General features: G+C 43.4%; 1 protein-coding gene across 2 annotated transcripts in view; it reads right to left on the bottom strand.

Moving 5' to 3' along the window:
- PBX3 (PBX homeobox 3) overlaps positions 1-15,360 on the bottom strand; it is a 218,760-nt gene extending 203,400 nt beyond the window's left edge. For both annotated transcript variants that reach the window (XM_066580761.1, XM_066580760.1), the window contains exons 1-2: positions 13,788-15,360; positions 12,286-12,359 (exon numbers count right to left, since the gene is read on the bottom strand). In XM_066580761.1, coding sequence (XP_066436858.1) covers positions 12,286-12,359; positions 13,788-13,984 — 271 coding nt within the window. In that variant the 5' untranslated portion in view covers positions 13,985-15,360. The remainder of the gene's footprint in view (positions 1-12,285; positions 12,360-13,787) is intronic.
- Between the last annotated feature and the right edge of the window lie 3,887 nt (positions 15,361-19,247).

Genomic DNA, 19,247 nt, shown 5'->3' with positions numbered 1-19,247 from the left:
TTTGCATTTCCCCCAGTGTATATCCAATATAAGTATTGCATGCTTAATGATATGCATAAAATTATGAAACCCAGCAGGAGAGGCGCTGGCTTTGCCTGAAGTTATTAGGACTCGTTTTAGCCATAGAAAAAGTTGGCCCATGGTTTGGTTGTGTAGCTTGGAAAACTATGTGGATCACAGCAGTACTTTATAAAGCTCGACAGCTGCCAGAGTGCCTGGCCTGAAGCTCCTCACATGCTGGAGCCGATCTGACAGTTATATTGGAAAACCTACAGATGGGTCCACGGATTCCTCCTCTTCTCACTAGTTATGGTGATGAATCCCATGTTATCTCACCTGTTATCTGGGAACCTATTTTATTCTTGAAGTTTAAATAAATAAAGTTATGGAGGAATTCAACTCCTGACCAAAGGTAAAAAAATAAGATTTCAGCTGTAGACATTTCTGCTTCCTGTTGGTAAAGGCATTGTAGGGGGTGTTGGTGGGACATGTTCTCTGGGTGCCCAATGCCAGGAGAGCCCCAACAAGCTATTCTTCCATAGCCATGATGGACACTACATTTTCATACAACGTATGCTAATCTAACGGCCTAAGTGTCATCAATCTTGTAATATACTTCTGTTCATTTTTTTTTTTACTTGAGCACTGAAAATCCAAGTTTGAAGTGGCTGTCATTAGGGGTCTCCTTTCCAGCCCTTTTGCAATCCACTGCCTGTTGTTAGGCATTTGGTTTCTCTAGAAAGAGGGACACTAATGGTTACTACATGCAACAAAGAGGTGGGCATTCAGAGGCTGCCTTGATTGGAGCAGGGTTACGCAAGGCAGCATGGGAAGGGTGGGAGAGGAAGTCTCAGCCACAACAATACTGTCACAATGGCTGCTTAGGACACTTTCTTCTGTAAGTAGATTGCAAACAGCAAGGCAGCCAAAAAAATAGGAAATTCTACATGTAAAAATGAAACGATGCAGTTCAAACTGGGTGCAGCAGCCAATGAAGACCTGGGGCGGCTTCTGAAACTTTTTTTTAAAAACTCAGATAGGCAAGTACAAACTAAATCTTTGCCCAAGATAAACAATGCATTTCAAGGTTGGGTCAGCCCCCTTCTTAGATAACTAAACCATATCAGTATACATACTTGTGGATGCAGTTGGTTCAACCCCACAATGGATAATTAGTAAAGATTGAATTGCTAATGATAAGAATTCCTTAGGTGTGATGGCAACTATCACTGGTTTTCTTCTACACACCCGGAGTTGTCCCCAAAAGCATCTACGAGCGTACCTACAAGAACCTCAGCTTATTTGAACTGTGTCGTCCTATTAAAACGCAGTCTCTTTTCTTCTCGGGTAATTATTTAGAGGGCAAATGGCATCCAGCAGAATAATACAACTTTAAGCTACCCATTGACACTAAATGTCAACTATCCGAGACCAGGAGGCCACCTCCGATGACGATTATCTCCGATGATCAAACAGGTCAAATTACAACTACTTGGATTCTCGCTTCCTCCGATGGCCGTACTCCTGGCCGTTAGCATGTCGGCAGCTCTTGTTAAATCTTAATGAGCAAACTAAAAATTATAATTTGGAGTAAATAAAATCTGTATAAAACATCTGCATTAATTGAATTATTCAGCAAACCAATCCGAACAATCATAAACAATCATGTATTCTCTATTAAAGACAAAGTAAATGTTCTCCATGATACTTACTACAATAGGGACAATGACTAAATCCCTGTAATCACGAATTAAATACCCTTACCCAACGATGATAATGGAGTAACATAAAGACGACCATCTGATCATCTTCATTGATACATGACACCGGCAACAAGTCTTTCCCAACCAAAGTAGCATTATAGACAATGAAGCTCCGGAATAACTCAGTAATACAATAGTGCAACAGAGTGAAGAATGAAAAACAATAAACTAGTAGAGAAAACAAAGACGCAAACCTGCTTCATATTAATATCGGTGTAGCATAATTCAATATGGTGTCGACGCATTACCGTGACCAGTTGGTGATAAGCAATACCAACTGCTTCTATAACCTAGTAGAGACCGATATTACCGACGCCATCCAAGCAATAATAATTAATCTGATGAATGAATAATAATGAGGAAATGTCGAAAATAATAGTACACGTGAAAATCAGTAAAAGTCCGTAGACGGCTTGCCGTCCCTGCAAGGACGCCGGGATGATGCATATATTTCTGTTGTGCCTTAGCTCAAAGTTCACTAGCTGTGAGACAGAACTATATATAAACTTTCTGTAGTAGTGGATGGTGTTTATTGCTGACTTAGTCTGTCTGTGTGTTTTATCTCAGGACGTGCTGTGCCTGAAAGCGCAAATGTATATCTCTCGGCATTTGTCTGCACTAACAAGGTCCAGGAATGCTTCGACGTGACGACGCCACGACTTACTTACGAGTAACTCGTCTGCGTGTTGCGTCATCGACATGATACAATACCGTATCGACCGACCTACGGTAACACTTCTCCCTGATCGAGGCATTTGGTTACACCTTAGTTGCACTCCGGTTCTTAGGGGGTTACTTTTAACGCTGAAGAATAATTACGCGCAGTACAAACTTCCTCTCGCTGCGGCGGTTTAAATAAAAGCCACTCATGGTGTGCGGAATACAAACGCCGATAAAAAAACACAAGACGCAACATATGTGTAATAGGATTATTTATAATCTCCTGCTCTAAAACACTTCACTTGTGATTCCCGGTGTCAGCGATCCAGCCGTACATCTGTAACCGCGCTAGAATGTGCTCTGTCACTTCACATTGTTGGCCCGTGTCCCTCTCGAAAACGGTAGACAATGAACAGAAGCTCTGACGTTGGGCTTAAGGGGGGAAACCTCGCGCAGGACGGATGACCCCTTTTGGCAGCTAATTCAGTGTGCATTGCAATTTTATGTGACAAAATGGGAATTCTTGAGGTCTATCGTTTCTGGGGCTTTGTTAAATTTATTGGCAATTTCTATAAGCTCCCTGCGGCTGTAAGGAGAACACACGCACCGGGAAGATCGTACACAGTTTGTAAAAATGCCGGCTTTCTAATTTGCCTTTTTATGCGCTCTCGCTGATGTAAGGACGGATCTGTCTGCCTGTTACAGTCAGTAAAATCACACAATTACTCCGAAGTTTATGTCAGGCTAGGGGTTTTTGCCTGTTTAATTCTCTACAACTGATCTAATTGGCGACCGCCATCCGCCTCGGTTTTTCAATACTTTTGGAGGCAAAAAAAAAGATTTTGACATCTGCCCCACAAAAACACACGTTTTTCTATCCTATTAAAGCCGATGGGAAGTAAAAAACCGAATCCCTAGTGATTAATCACAGAGGTAACTGATTGAAAATGATGGATATTGTCCCGGGCAGCGGTTGTCGATCTGGTTCCCGTAAAAAAACTAAATTAAAAAAAAATGATGAAAGCTTCTTTTAAACAGGGCGCAAAGATAACGTAAGGCTCATTCACACGGGCGTATGCAATTTCAGTCTATGAGATGCCCAGCATTTTTATTGCAGGTATATATATATACGTATTTGGTGCATATGCATTTTTTTGCGTATGTATAGACGACGTTATTTCACGCACGCAAAAATAAAAAGTCAAGAAGGCCCAGTGGATGTCACTAAATTTTTTTCCACACTGTCCCTGCCAACGTACGTAAAAATGCAGCGAGTACGCGCGCAACTGTGTATTTGCTGTTTTTTTTCACACAATCTCATAGACTTTAATGAGCAATTTCAGTCCGTAACAAACTAGAGCATTTTGTGATATTTTTTTTTCTTACGCACGTAAAAAACCGCACGTCTGAATACCTCAATGCAAATCAATGGGGCGTATGCTGTGCGCACTATGCGCGTAAGAAAATACACACCTAACATGGGCAGAATATATGTTCGTGTGAATGAGCCCCAAAATTGCACTGACTTGAGCACAATCGATTAAAATAAATGGGGTGTTATTTGATATTTAGCTGTTTTTATTTTTTAGGTTTTTTTTTTTTTTACAAAAATGCATTAAAAAAAAACAACAACACTTGCCTGGTCAGAAAAAGATGCAAATTATGTCATAAGGCAGAGAGTGCAGTTCTGGGGAACATGCGGGGTGGGGGGGGGGGGGGGGTGGAGTCACACAAACTTCTTAAAAAAGGACTAAAGTCATGCCGAAAGTTGAATTAATACAATAAATAGTAGCGGTATAGTAGGTCAGGAAAGACTACGCATGGAACATAGGAGATCTCTCAAACAAAATGGGTAGCAGCCTGCATAGCCTATGTGCTATGGTTTGTGATTAAATTCAGCTACGATCTAAATAAAATGTATAAAAAACTAATTACCAGTATAAAAAAAAACAGTACTGTCCACAGTTTCAGAAAGAAGCAGCACTGGGAAAATCTCTGTAAGGGATAAATCTATTCCTTGCGTCTAAAGAGCCTAGGATTATCACATTGTAACGCCATAACCGTCGTCTGCTCAGAAGCATTCCAAGGCGAAGCAGGAATAGTCCCATCCTAATCCTTCTCCCACTTCGCTTCATACTGCATTTATAAAAAAAAAGTGAAAAGTCGCGTGGTGACGGGGCGCTCGGTAAGAGGGTGGAGCTCTAAATTACGGCATTTCTGTCCCGAACTTGCATGTTTTTTTGCAGATTGGCCTTCATCACAACTCGCCCGCACTTTTGAAAGACGGCGAATGTAAGACCTGACAGAAACTTTAATAATTTATATTAAATATTGATGTGAATTATTTACAACCTTCATAATTCAAAACCTGGGCCGTCTAAAGAGCAGGAGTGACAGGAGGTTATCATGCGGAGGAGATGGGCCAGCTTTGTGGCGGCTCACCTTGGTGCAGAGTTTGGGGCTGTGAAAAAAAAAAAAAACAAGACAAACCCTGCATTCTCCTCCTGGTGTGAATTCCTGGATTATGGGAGAGAAAAACAAACACATCCTTCTCTCTCCAGCAATTAGACGTGTCAGATGCTCAGCCAGTACCTGTATCAGTACGACCTGTTACAACGTTAATGCGTTTGTCAGCGCAGGTGATGATAGAAACGTATATAACAGAAGCAACAGTGTGGACAAACGCAGAAAGAACGTGCAAGAATGTCACCTGTTTGACCCGTCGTACACGAGATGACCCACCGCCGTGCGCTGCGTCACCTATACTTTGCAATCATTTTGGATACAGATATGTCAGTACTGTGCGAACGTGTGGAGTGGGAAAAAATGCTACAAAGTAAGGATTCTTTACAAAAACAGAAGGTGTTTGATGGACTCCAAATGTATCCTTCAGCGGACAACCACCCCAATATCCAACCAATGTCATTAAGAACTATCTTCAGTGTAAAGAAGAACAAGGAGTCCTGGAAGTGATGATACGGCCCCACAGAGCCCTGACCCCATCATCATCCAGTCTGTCTTGGAATACAAACGACAGAAGGATTTGAGCGACATCCACAGAAGATCTGTGCTTAGTTCTCCAAGATGTCCGAAACAACTTCCCTGCTGAGTGTCTTCAAAAACAGTGTGCAAGTGTACCTAGAAGAACTGATGCTGCTCTGAATGCAAACGGTGGTCACACCAAATATTGATGGGATTTAGAGTTCTCTTTTGTTCGTTCACTTTGCATTTGGTTAACTGACGCTTCTAATTGTGAAAAGATTCTTACTTTGCGGCCTTTTTTCTACACCTGCCTAAGACTTTTGCACAATACTGTATACTGGGCAACTCTTCAAATCAACGATAAAAGCTATTGGGGGAAAAAAGCGGATACGGTTATTACAATGGCGGCGAAAAAGGGATCATTAAAAAATATATCAGGGACGCATGTAGTGAACACATAGTTTACAAATCCAAATCGACAGGTTGAATCCTGTGTGTTGCGAAATATTGACCCCCGATCCTACTTTTCATTTTCAGGGTGACTACCGTAGTACGGTTTCCCAACACTACCTAAGATTTCTATCAGATCAGGAAACCGAAAACAGTGTGATCTATGGAGCGATATACGGTAAAGGATATCATATTGAATCCTTGATTGCTATTGCTCCAGCTGCGGCGTCAGCGATCTCTTTAAAAGCGACATCACTTTTCAGTTAGAACTAACTAAAAAGTCCATTCCCCGATATCGGCAGTATATCCTTCCTTGACGCAAGTTACTAATTCCGCTCGGACCGTCCTACTTTACGGTAAAATGTCCTCTATGCAAAAAAACCTCTATTTCAGAGTCCCTATTCGGGATGTGCTAACTTTTATTGGGCTATCAGAAAATATATGACATTTCATGCCGTCCTCATAAAATGGTTCTCGATGTGCAGACAAGAAATAAAATGTGTAATATTCCCGTGTCCCAACACTGTAATAATTGCACATTTTATATGTCGCCAACATATGCATCACTTCAGGAGAAAAAAAAGACAAAATCCACCGCATAATGCCTGACACAAAAGGCGCCCGGTGACGGAAGGTGAGGCTGCGGTGACGGAAGGTGAGGCTGCGGTGACGGAAGGTGAGGCTGCGGTGACGGAGGGTGAGGCTGCGGTGACGGAGGGTGAGGCTGCGGTGACCGAGGGTGAGACTGCGGTGACCGAGGGTGAGGCTGCGGTGACCGAGGGTGAGGCTGCGGTGACGGAAGGTGAGGCTGCGGTGACGGAGGGTGAGGCTGCGGTGACGGAGGGTGAGGCTGCGGTGACCGAGGGTGAGGCTGCGGTGACCGAGGGTGAGGCTGCGGTGACGGAGGGTGAGGCTGCGGTGACGGAGGGAGAGGCTGCGGTGACGGAGGGAGAGGCTGCGGTGACGGAGGGAGAGGCTGCGGTGACGGAGGGTGAGGCTGCGGTGACGGAGGGTGAGGCTGCGGTGACGGAGGGAGAGGCTGCGGTGACGGAGGGTGAGGCTGCGGTGACGGAGGGTGAGGCTGCGGTGACGGAGGGTGAGGCTGCGGTGACGGAGGGTGAGGCTGCGGTCCCGTGTACCATCCACTGGCTCCAAAGTCCACAATAAAACCAGTTTAAGATAGATTATTCCAAAGATCCCCATTGCTACGTAGAACGCAGGAGCGCGCTTCCTACCGTCTGAGACGGCCCCTCATTATCTTCATTTATTAAATTTGCATTGATAACTGGCTGCCGCTTAACCTTTCAAGAGGAAGCTGAGATGTACACTGGAAACAGAGCTCTGTAATTGAGTTGAAGTTTTGTTGGATGTTTAACCCATACGTTCCTTGCACTACTGCTCCTATATAGAACCATGCGAGGTTCATGCCATGCGAATGCAGAACTACTGAGAATCAGGATGGCCTGAAAGAGCTGCACCCATGGGGGACTTGGAGATCATCTTAGACCTATATAAAAACCATTTATGACAATTTTAAAAAAAATGTAGCGTAGCTTAGTCTGCCGGACACAGCGATAGTGAATGCATCCCAGTATTTACATGGGACTGCAGTTCGACCTTCCGAATTAGTTACCCTGCCATATACGAATTGAGAAAACTGCACTACTGCTCCTAAGTAGAACCAATAGGACTGACGACAAAAGATTTGGGGACCTACTTCAGATGTAGCAGAGTTGCGGTTTCCAGATGCAGTAAAAGTAAGTGCACCATAGTGTTTACATGAGATCACACCGGATCGTAGGGTAAACCGAAGCAGCTCAAGGGTGGTCAAAAAAATGAGCACGGCTATATTAATACCTCCCAACTTTTTGGACAGTCAAAAATTGACACTTACGGTTCATTGTGTGACGGTTCTATTTGTCCATTTCTTTTTTTTTACGCAATAGAATGGAAAAAATAAGCAAATTGGGCTCAGATCTAGTTAGGAACCGTCGTTTACGGAGCAACACGGTAAGTTTATTAATGCTAATCTATTTCCAAGGTCATAAAGAGGGATATTTAAGAGCCAAAGCGGGACTTGAGTCCAAAATAGGGACTGCCCTTCCAAAAGAGGGGCACTGAGGAGGTGTCGTTATAGCCAAATTATACATGGACCGTTAGATCTACAGTAAAAACGATCAGGCAAATACGCCACCAATTGTATGATAAAAAAAAGAATGACATAAAGGTACAAAAATGGTTTATGTACAGTAAGATTTCGTACGTGCGGCGCTGATTGTATGTGTGATATGGATGATCTTTACCATCTACTCAGGGCAGCCTGTAATCTGTGAGGACTCGGAGCGGTGGGTGTAGAAAACACACAGGGAGACACATGTGGGGGAAGATCTGAGTGAGGTGGTTTATTACAACTCCAAAAATGACATAAGAACAAAGGTATGCCTGATCACTTCGAATCAGCACTTTCTAAAGGTTATGTCAAGCTGAGAAATTAATATCGGAGATTTTTCTCCCGTGTACCCTGGCACATTCCTGCTCTCTAACTATAGATAATTTTATTCTCCCCCCAGGATGAAGAGAACCGAATGATCGCGCCGAATAGGTGGCCACTAGTTGTGCTTTGTTCTATATATATATATATATATATATATATATATATATATATATATATATATATATATATATTGATGATACCTGTGCCGGCAGGTTAACACTCGCATCGTCTGCTTAGGTTATCCCACTGATTCATGACATTATACGCTTTACCAACAAGTGAAGCGAATAGACTTATCCTATACAGTATTTACTTCTAGACTGTAATGTTTCTATCTTGCAAAGTTTTATCCTATATGTTGTATCGCATGTAGATGTTTAAACCCGGCGCTGCCATCCTTTGCCTCGGTGACAAACAGGTTAACGTTCTCCCGACTGGCGACTCACATCTTGTTTTCTGGGTCAAAAATGTTCAGTGAGCATTTCTACTGACTCTCTTTAGGCATATAAAAATCCTTCAAGTAGCCTGAGACGGTCCTTCTGGCTTCCCCCTGCGGACACCTCGCTCAGTGGAGAAGTTCATTACATTTTATGATCTTCCCAAGTCCGTCCTGCTTATAAGACTCGCAAAAGGCCACAAATCTGGCAAACCATCATGTATGCCATTAGACATTACTACTAAATGAATGGCATTTAAGCTCCCTGCCCGCGGTGCCTATATTATGGGTGGCTGGCAGCTGTCAGTGGACCTTTTCTGCTGTTAAGTCTTTATGCTAAAATCAAAGATGAAAACATACAGTTGTGGAAGAAGGCACAGGTGTACTGCCAGGGGGCTGACAAATTACTCTAATATTACATACTGTGTATATATATATATATCATTTTGTGTCCCAAGATCTATGGTGCTACAGGAGCCTCCGTGACAAACTAACAAATATTTCTAATTTTCCTGGTTCACAAATACTAATGAAGCAATCTTACGTTTTGCCAGTGTGTAACCCACTTGGGGATAAAAACTTACATTTAGGCTCAGGCTACTTGACAAAAGAAAAAAAAGGAAGAAAAAAAACAAAAAAAAAAACACATCCATACACAATCATATGTTCACGTGTATTGATTTTTTATGCCTGTGGCTAGCTGAAAAATCCAGAGCCTGTTTATTTAATTCCAAAAAAGGTCATTTCTCATCTACATGCAACAAACACAGCTCAAGCAGCCTTAATCTCTCTCGCCTTTTTTTTTTTTTCCTCGCCTGGGCTTCCAGTTAAAAATTTATCATAGCAATGATATATTAGAGGAGAATGATGATTCTTGAGCAGGTTAATGTCTCCAATTCTAAATCTGATTCCCAAAACACTGTCATTGTCCCCAAAACCCAAGATTTTAGGTTAAAAAAAAAACAAAAAAAACTATAATTATGAATAATAAAAAAAAAAGGCAAAAGCATGCTGCTACCTTGTGGTTGCCGTAAACAAAGCACAAACATTAAATAAGCCTGGTAACTTAGTGTGTCATTCTAAACGCCAATTCTCAGTGATGGGGAGCAAGAATCGCAACTAAAATTCCGGTATGCAAAAAAAAAAAAAAATGGGAAGAAGATAAATGTCCCGGCCAAAGTCAAACCTGCTTGTTATCTGGCTTTTTATTCAATAAAACCTGGCGGCGGATGTGATAATTAAAATGAATAAACATAATACAACAGTGGTGAAGTGTAGGTGGGGATAGAGGGAAGCGTCTCCCTCCTGCAATATTTTGATAGATTTCTTGTATAGGGAAGAAGCTTTGAAACAATGAAGCGGTCAGAAAACAAAGCCGTTTCCTGACCCTTTTCATTTTCTCCCAGCTAATAAGGTAAAGTTGCCGGGCTGGTATTAGCACACGCACACCAGCCGCCCTCTGTGACATTAAACAGATTGCCGCCACTGAGGATAAAAACAAACACTTGAAATTCTGCATTGTTTCTAACTCCAGAGGCAGCTGCTTCCAACCGCTCGGGCATTGCAACGTGTGAAACCCATACGTACGCCCGAAGATTTTACATCACGCTAAAAAGATGATGATGCAAACCGAATCTTCTCATTTAAACAATTCTGCTGGTTATTGATGTCATGGCCAATGCTCCGCGTTCTTTGTCTGCTAAAACGACTAAAGAGTCCTGTGCTCATTCATAATGTAATAGGCACGTCTTTTCCAATTTCCATTTTTCCTTTTGTCAATTTTACTGTCACTTTTATAAGCCGGGGGTGCCAGTGGACATTTGTACCGATCAGCCCTCTCAGCCACGGAGGCGGTTTTCGCCTCTATCTAATCTATGAAGATCTGAGATTTGACACCTTGCTTACAGCACTAGTCACTCTGATTAGGTTCGTTTTGCAGGCTGAATGAAGTGTACAATTATTTCAATTATTAAAATGTTCCCTGTTAAGTGGAAACATACGTTGTAAAGCCGCGCGATGTATAGACAAAGGCTGGGAAATAAGACGCTAAATACGATGCAAGTGCCATGTTGTGCTGTTATACTGACTGATCCTAATATATATATATATATATATATATATATATATACATACATATACACACATATACACTATGATATAGATATTTATATATACATGTATGCGCACACATATAATGAGCGTGAAATTGAAAGGAATTACACAGCCATACAAAAAAAATTTTACCTCTGATTTCCTAAATGACTGAGCGGTTTTCTAGTAAACATTATAAAATGCTCCTAAGATCAGGTCATTGTGTATTATTTCAGCAGAAAGCAGCAATTACAGAGATAGATTTGGGGTTTTTAAAAAAAAAAAATCTTTCTGCACACAGAAATTGACGGTGATTGATTAGGTGTGCCAGCAATTAATATATATATTGTAGTCATTTGATTTGCTACAATGTATCAATGACAAGCTCAACACTGAAACTGACACCCTTAATAGGTTCTGGTGATTTGACACCCTTGAAATCCCTGGATTATTTAATGATCACTTTCTATGAAAATATATAAGAACATTCCACAAAAGACAAAAAAAAAAAATGTAGAAAAAAATATACATTTTTCTTCTTCCTAAAAGAGGAATGTGAGTGACCTATGTACTAAGAAGACGCAACCGTGTACACATTCTGTGACGTTAGATAGTCTGGCGTATCGCCGTATATATTACACACGTCATGTATGTATGACGTGTGTATAGAATATACATGTGATGTGTAGAAATGTACTGGCGTGTACAGTATAAGTATGACATAGGTCTGCCTTGTGCTCGTGAATGTAGAACAGGGCGCTTCCAACTAGTCAAGGAAATCCTGGATAAAATTCCTTCTATTTGTTTCTTCCCTTTAATTGGAGATTATATTGGGGACTCATTTCTCACCCGTCCAAAGAACGATATCTTTACCAGTGATTTTGGCACTGAGTTAAATGATGTGATTTGGCGTTACCAACAGATTCCTTATTGATCTTTTCATGGGGGGGTTTCATGGAAGAAAATAACCCTGACAATATTATCCACATTCTGTATCACTTTCAGAATCCTATAATATATGTGAATATATATATATATACACACACATACACATAAGTCTTCTTTTTGGGGAATTGTAAGACACAGGGACAAGTTTGTGGCCTATTCTTGTTCAACGTGAACAACTGCCTCCCTCCCAGTTTCTGAAGGGTTAACCTTTCATCGTCACTTGGTCCACAGCCTGACAGAAGAAAGTGTTGCCTGTGGCAGGTGACCTGTTCCCCACCCGACATACACAACGATCTGCACACAAATGATCAATACTCTTTTCTTTTTTTTTTTTGTACTAGTTCTTAACCACGCGATGTTATGGGAAACAAAGATGGCGTTGCCCGGCTTATAAGCAATGGTGTAAATGTTAAACTGAACGCAAACGGGGTTAATAAAGACAAAAAGATCCCAACTCCTACCTGTTTTCTCTTTGATTTCACATAGTACACTGAAGAGGGCCGGCTTCATCCGATGACAGTTTAGTGCATGCTTTCTGCAAAAAAAAGGATGCAGAAGAACAATGTTAGCAATGGGAGATAGATAGATAGATAGATAGATAGATAGATAGATAGATAGATAGATAGATAGATAGATAGATAGATAGATAGATAGATAGATAGATAGATAGATAGATAGATAGATAGCATTTCATGTATATGTTCTATGTGTTCATACGGGTAAAATCTACATATACAAATCTACATGATATAAACTACTGTATAACTATAAATGCCTAAATATACAATACAGCATATTATATAAACACTATACCTTTTCCATAACTGTATACTACAGTGGTATTTGCCATAAACACATAGCATGATTCCAGCTACCTACCACAACAAACATCTGATGCCACTATCAGGGGAACTTTGCTAAGTTGTCCTGAACTTTTCCACTAAATGCCCAGTGCCCATGTTGAGAGCGCTACTAATTAAAAAAAGTGTAAAAGTTGAGCTTTCCCCACTAAAAGGCTTGACAATTTGTAATGTTTAGTCACACGTCAGATTAGCCAGCTATTATGGCAAATATAAATCAACACTTGTCGGCAATAAACGGCTTCAATCCGGATCAAAACTGATTTATTAAAAAAGGGGCCAACTTTTACACAGCAGTATATTTTCCGAAAACATTGATTTTCCTTTTTTTTTTTCTGTTTCTTGGCGGTAGCATCTTCGGAAAAAAAAAAAACATGCAAAAAACATACATAGACAAGTAACGAGTCTGCTGGTGAAGAGAGTGGCAGATGGGTTGTTTAAGGGTAATAAGATGGGCATAAAACGGGCACAAAGAGCTGTATGATCCCAACAGCACCTTCTTTCTAAATGTAAAGGAATAAGCCAGCAGATGCTGGGGTGGAAGACGCTGGGTCTAAAGAGGAAGTTCTTGTGTTGTCTTACATTACAGATGATTGCTTGTTGCGAGGAAGCTAAGTGGTCCTGAAAGCTTTGACCTATAAATAATGCTCTATATAGGGACTAGCTGCGTTTATGGTCATGGCTTTAACAATCTATGGATTAATACAGGATTGACTTGTGTGTAGCCCCTACCGTGCTGGTTTTTATAGATCATGATCAGTCTTCCTATAGAGGGCCAGATCCTGCCCAGAGAGGAAGCAGCATGCAGGGAGCAGCATCTTTACACACACACAGCTGCTGCGACCCCTCTTTATATCAGTTTGCCTATAAAAGCATCACCTCGTCCCCCCTGCGAGAAGGAGCCTCCAGCTGCATGGCAGCCTCAGCTCGTCGTCGCTACCCAAACATGTGTCGGATTATTTGACAAACTGCCTGCATTGAGAAGTTGCTCACTCCAGGATGTACAGGAGTGATGAGCTGCTCTCATGTGTGGGGAGGGAAAAAGCGTGATGCTGCGTGTATATGTGTGTGCGTGTTTTTTTTTTATTGCAATGGAAACCAACTTTGCTTGTGCCTCATCCAGGCTCTGATCAGTGATGGTCATGATCTGGTGCAGGATGTCACCAATGTCCTGCTTCCTGCCATCCCCGTCTGTCCCATCGTGTCCATGGGGTGGAGGTAAAGTCATTCCCCCCTGTACCGAGTGACCGGACATGGTCACCCCGGCCAAAGTCTGCATCATCCTGGTCTGCTCGTCCATACTCCTCTCCGCAGCCAAATCAATTGAAATACAGACTGCAAGGAGACAACCTCACAGTCAGGGGCACAACCGCTTGGGGGTCAGTGCCCCGCACATCAACAATGACAACAAGCGTAAAATTTCCAGCCTTTGGGTACACTGACTGGCAAACAAGGTGTGTAATATAGTTCTTCACTCCATACGAAAAAAAAAAACCTTGCTGCCGTCGGCTGATACAAAGTAACGCAGGCTGCAGCTCCTCTTCTAGACACAAATTACATAGATCAAGTCTATTTCCAGTGCAGTTTTATCCCACCGCCTACAGCAAATGCATCAAATTCTGGGGGTCTCATGAAAGGTCAAAGGTCTTCGGCTTCTTTAGCGTTTGGCAAGGCCACTTCCGATTCATCCCATTAGGACGCGAGTAAGATAAAAAAAAAGAAGCCCCTCAATGCATTGGTCATCAAACGTCCCAAGTAGAAATCAGTTTTTCTTTTTTCGCAATTTAATGCTTTATTCCGTCCAGACCCCCCCCCCAAAAAAAAAAAAATGAGAAAGGGGGGTAAAAGAAAGAAGCCGACGTCTTGAAGGATGTTCTGTAGAGAAGAAGCAGCACTTTCTTCTAAGGACAAGTTCTTCAGCTCGGCAGGGTTAAAGATCAGAAATCAATCGATTAGCGAATGCTTTATTCCAACCACGGAGAAAAATAAAAAACAATTGAAAAAAAAATCCTAAAAATTTTTAAAAAATCATTTTTTCAAAAAAGATCATTTCCCCCCCTCCCCCCAAAGATTGTGATTAGGTGTCACGAAGAAGAGTAATAAGAAGGCATGGTTCTCCCCGGCTTCTCGGATCACAGTCCTTGGGTTGTCTTTTATTTTCTTCCTTCTCGGATCTTCAATCCTTCATCCCCCTGTTCTCTCGCTGCGTCCAGGAGCTGCCAATCTCTCTCCGCCACTTGTCTTCCCCGGAAATAAATCAGCGCCCGATGATGGAGTAGTAGTGCTAGGAGGAGTAGTAGTAGTAGTCGCTGCAGCTCCTCGCTGATCACCGCCAATAAAATAAATGGGGATTATAAAAAAAAAAAAAAAAAGACAACAAATAAGATGTATAAAAAAAAAAAAAAAAGTCTCTGGGAAGCAGAAGAAGAACTTGTGGGTGGGGGAGTATTAATGATAAGAGGAGTCGGGGCGAAAGGGAGAGAGGTGATAGAAATGGTTAAGGTGCCCGGTGAGATGGGGAGGATGATGATGATGATGCCTCAGAGCAGCAATCAAAAAAGTTTTTTCCTCCTCAGCGGCGGCGGGTGATGAGGGAGAGATGGATGGGGGGCCGGTAGTCGGGGCTCTCCCGGGCGGGATTTATGGCTCCGGCTGCTTGCCCCGCTTTACGCTGCTGCTGCCGGCCCCGGTGACGGATTGACAGGCTGCCAACGCCACTCACTCACTGCGGACGTGTCAGACTTTGAAGGAGGGGAGGAAATAAAAAGGGAGACAAAATATAAATAATGGAGGCAGGCTCCTCCTCCCCGTGTCTTCAGCCCCGGGAGGAGGAGGAGAAGAAGGTGGGGGGATAAGGCGGCGCTGCTTGCCTCGCACTAGCGATGGGTCGTTCACCAACCAGCCGCTGCTCGGAGCCGGCTCCTTCTGGTGAACGATGGGACTTCGCCGCTGGTGGAAGTTACGGGCTGTAACCCCTTCACTGCTGGAGACACGCTCCTCGCGACGGTTTAGTTAAAGGGTGATACAATGTATAACGTTCTATGGCCACTGAGTTCTGTGCAGAAGGGAACATTCTACGGCGAGCCCACCGAGGGAGCTCCGACAGACGACAGCTCGGGGGACTTTCTGCAGTGACAGCACATTGTCTGTCGCGTGGAAGTTCGTGTCAAAGTCTTCCGCTTGCGGTCAGCTTGTATGAGGTTGTTTATTACACTCCGAGTTGTAAGAAAGGGTAATTAAAAAAAACTCGTGATCCGTCTGGAGCGAGCGCCGCGGAAATTCTAGGGAAGTGCAGGGAGATGATAACGTGCTCAGTGAGGGCTGCTTCTCACACGGGCGGATTTACGTGCGATACGCAGAGAATACAACATTGATTTCAATGGGTTTGTTCGCAGACGAGGACTAGTCCTGCGTATTTCGGTTGCACGAAGAGAAAGCAGCATGCTTTATTTTCCTGCGCACCAAAAGGTTCTCATAGAAGTCAATGGGGGGGGGGGGCATTGACACACGCAATGATACGCTGCGTAATTCGGCTGGAAAAAAACTAATTAGCCATTGCAAGAGGTGCGTCTTGCTTGCCGCGCGCAAATGAATATGCCCTGCGGCGGAAAAAGTACAGTAAAATACAGCGATATGCGTGCAAGTCGTGTCCGTGTTTGAGACTGACCGCTATATGACATGGCACTCCTTTTTCTTTTCTGTCATCAGAAACTACAGGACAGTTTTTTAAATTTAAGTCTATCAGCCATCTTCCGCTCTCTGAAAAAAACGGAAAAAGCGGGCAGACGGCGAGGATATCGCAGCCCGGCGTCCAACAAAGACACCTTCTTCTGTGACTCTAAAAGAGTTTCTCCCTCTTCTAGTTGTTTTCAGACAGCTCTGTACATTGCACAATGACCCAGGTTGGTACTGCAGGCGGAATCCTATTGAAATGAATGGGACTGCAGTACCAAGCCAGGCCACTGTGCCATGTATGGAGCTGACTAAAACAGCTAGAAGTGTGAGAGGCCCCTTTAAGCTTGCAAGTTGCTGCGACCATTGTAAGAAACCCAGAAAATTTATAACTCCCGTCTCACAGCAACCTGTGAGCTGCAACACAATCTCATTGGCTTCCATCAGTTTGCGCTGTTACAGGTCTCCACTTGACCTAAGTCACCATGTAGCCCCGGCCTCAGGTTGCTGCATCTGGCTCTTTACAGCAAGCGCTGCCTCTCAGCCCTGAACACCATGGTGCTGAATGACAGCACTGGACACAGCGCAGACTCCTTTACTGAACTGTAAAGAATACCCTGCGGTGCTCCATTTTCACTGCTGCAAGATGACACCCCCAGAAATGAGTAAAAGATCTCCTATAACTTGAAGACACGATAATGTCAAATTGCCCAAGAGCTGGAAATACTAAGACAAGCCCTTACTGTCACAACGCAGAAGCGAACGGCACTGAGTGGGCACTCCATTGGCTTTAATGGGGTTTGTCCAGCTTCTGATATGCCGAATGGCATTTTTGCGGACAGAATAGTGCAGAAGGAGCCTGCGCTGTGCCCAGTGCTAACATTCGCACCATGGTGTTAGGGCTGAGACAAACCAAAGTGCCGTCCTGTCAGATCACAAACTGATGGGGGTCAATGCAGTTGTTTTGTGGCTCACACAAGTCATAAGAAATCGGAATTCTGCAGGTTTCTTGCAATGGTCGCAGCGACTTGCAAGCCGCAATGTGATGGCAATAACTCCCATTAGTTTGTGATGTTGCAGCACTGCAACCTGTGTTACGGCCAAGGTCGCCGTTGTAGCCCTGGCCTAATAGCGCCCCCTTTAATAGTTGAGGATTACCTAGTAGGGAATATGCCAACATATTTTTTACTGCAGCGGCCCATTAAGAGTTGGGACTAGAGAACGGTCTGTGCTGATGATACTTTGGGGCTTAAGGTGTACCTCTACTTCTCAGTCACATGAGGTTTCTTTGTTGGACGCCGGGCTGTGATATCCTCACCGTCTGCCCGCTTTGCCCATCCTCCTAACAGAACTGTCCTGTACGGAACACGTAGAACACGTGCAACAGCTGTCCGGGCGCTGAAGAGCTGTATTGGGGTCGGTGTACACACTGGCGGCGGCCAGCAGCACGCTGCGCTATTCTTTCCTTAAATTCTGACTGCACCTGTGATTGAGCTGAGCTGTCCATGCAGGTGTGGACAGAGCCTCACCCTAGTCTTAGGCCACTCTCACACCGTCGGTGCGCCGTTTGAAACGCTGAGTTAAATGCCTCCATTGATTTCAATAGGGCTTCGCAGACTAGTGTTCAAACGTGGCGTTTCTAACACTGCAATTTTCGAATGCTGGCTTCTCTATTTTAGTGCATTTTAGTGCTTTTTGACACATCTCATCAGCCATTGTCATGATGGGGTGCGTTAAAAACCGCTCTTGAATGTGTTCAAGAACACTGGGTGAAATCACGGTAAAACGCGGCATTTTACAGACGGTGTGTGAGAGTGGCCTTGAAGTGGACATGTCACCTCTCCTGACATGTCTGTCTTAGCAAATACCATATTTTTATGGTAAACGTCTTTTTTTATGCAAACATCTCTGGGGTCTAATAAAGTGGAGGGGCTGCCATCATTAACTTTGAAAATGGCGAAAGAAGATAAGTTCACATTATACACATACACAGCACAGCTGCATACACACCTTGTACATGCACACAACACACACAGCTCTGTAATATATACACATAGCTCTGCTACATACACACAGCTCTGCTACATGCACACACACAGCTCTGCTACATGCACACACACAGCTCTGCTACATGCACACACACAGCTCTGCTACATGCACACACAGCTCTACTACATGCACACACAGCTCTACTACATGCACACACACAGCTCTGCTACATGCACACACACACACACCTGCAGCTGGCATGCTACACACTGATTTTATTACCACTGAATGCCCACATACAAGTGCAGTAATACATGACTTCTTCTAGCTGGTTATGGCATCATCTATGGTCCTGCCGCTATTGCAAGACTTTTGAACTTTGCTATTGTATGTCCCTGTGCGTACAGGGGAGGACCTGCACCCCGGGGAAGATATGTGAGTGATCTCCAGGGTTATCTGCTGGAGGGGCAGGAAGAGGGGGGACTGTATGGCTGCAGAATTCTCCCCTGTATCAGTGCACTGCCAGATCATTAAGGCAGCGTTCAGGGGTTTGTGGATCTATCAGACCCCCCTGACTCTGGACAATAAGGAGCATATGTGTCTTCAGCAAAATTTTATCCTGCTGAAAATTGTGTCTCAGTCTACATTCACACAAGCGGGCGCGATATTGCGCTTGCCAATGTACGTTTTACACGTGGATGCAAGGTGTTTGTCATTCATTCTTCTGTGAAATAGCGATCCTCAGGTGCATGTTTCATGCGTGCTAGAGGACCACAAATGTTTCCTATTGAGTTCAATTGGAAACATCACATCACACTTGCATGCAATGTGTTTTACTGTCCCATTGAAAACAATGGATTAGGAACACGAGAAGATAGGACATGCGGCTATTTTATACTTTG

This window comes from Eleutherodactylus coqui, chromosome 10 (assembly GCF_035609145.1).
Source record: "Eleutherodactylus coqui strain aEleCoq1 chromosome 10, aEleCoq1.hap1, whole genome shotgun sequence".
In the NCBI taxonomy this organism is placed as follows: Eukaryota; Metazoa; Chordata; class Amphibia; order Anura; family Eleutherodactylidae; genus Eleutherodactylus; species Eleutherodactylus coqui.
This window is presented reverse-complemented; position numbering and strand designations above follow the sequence as displayed.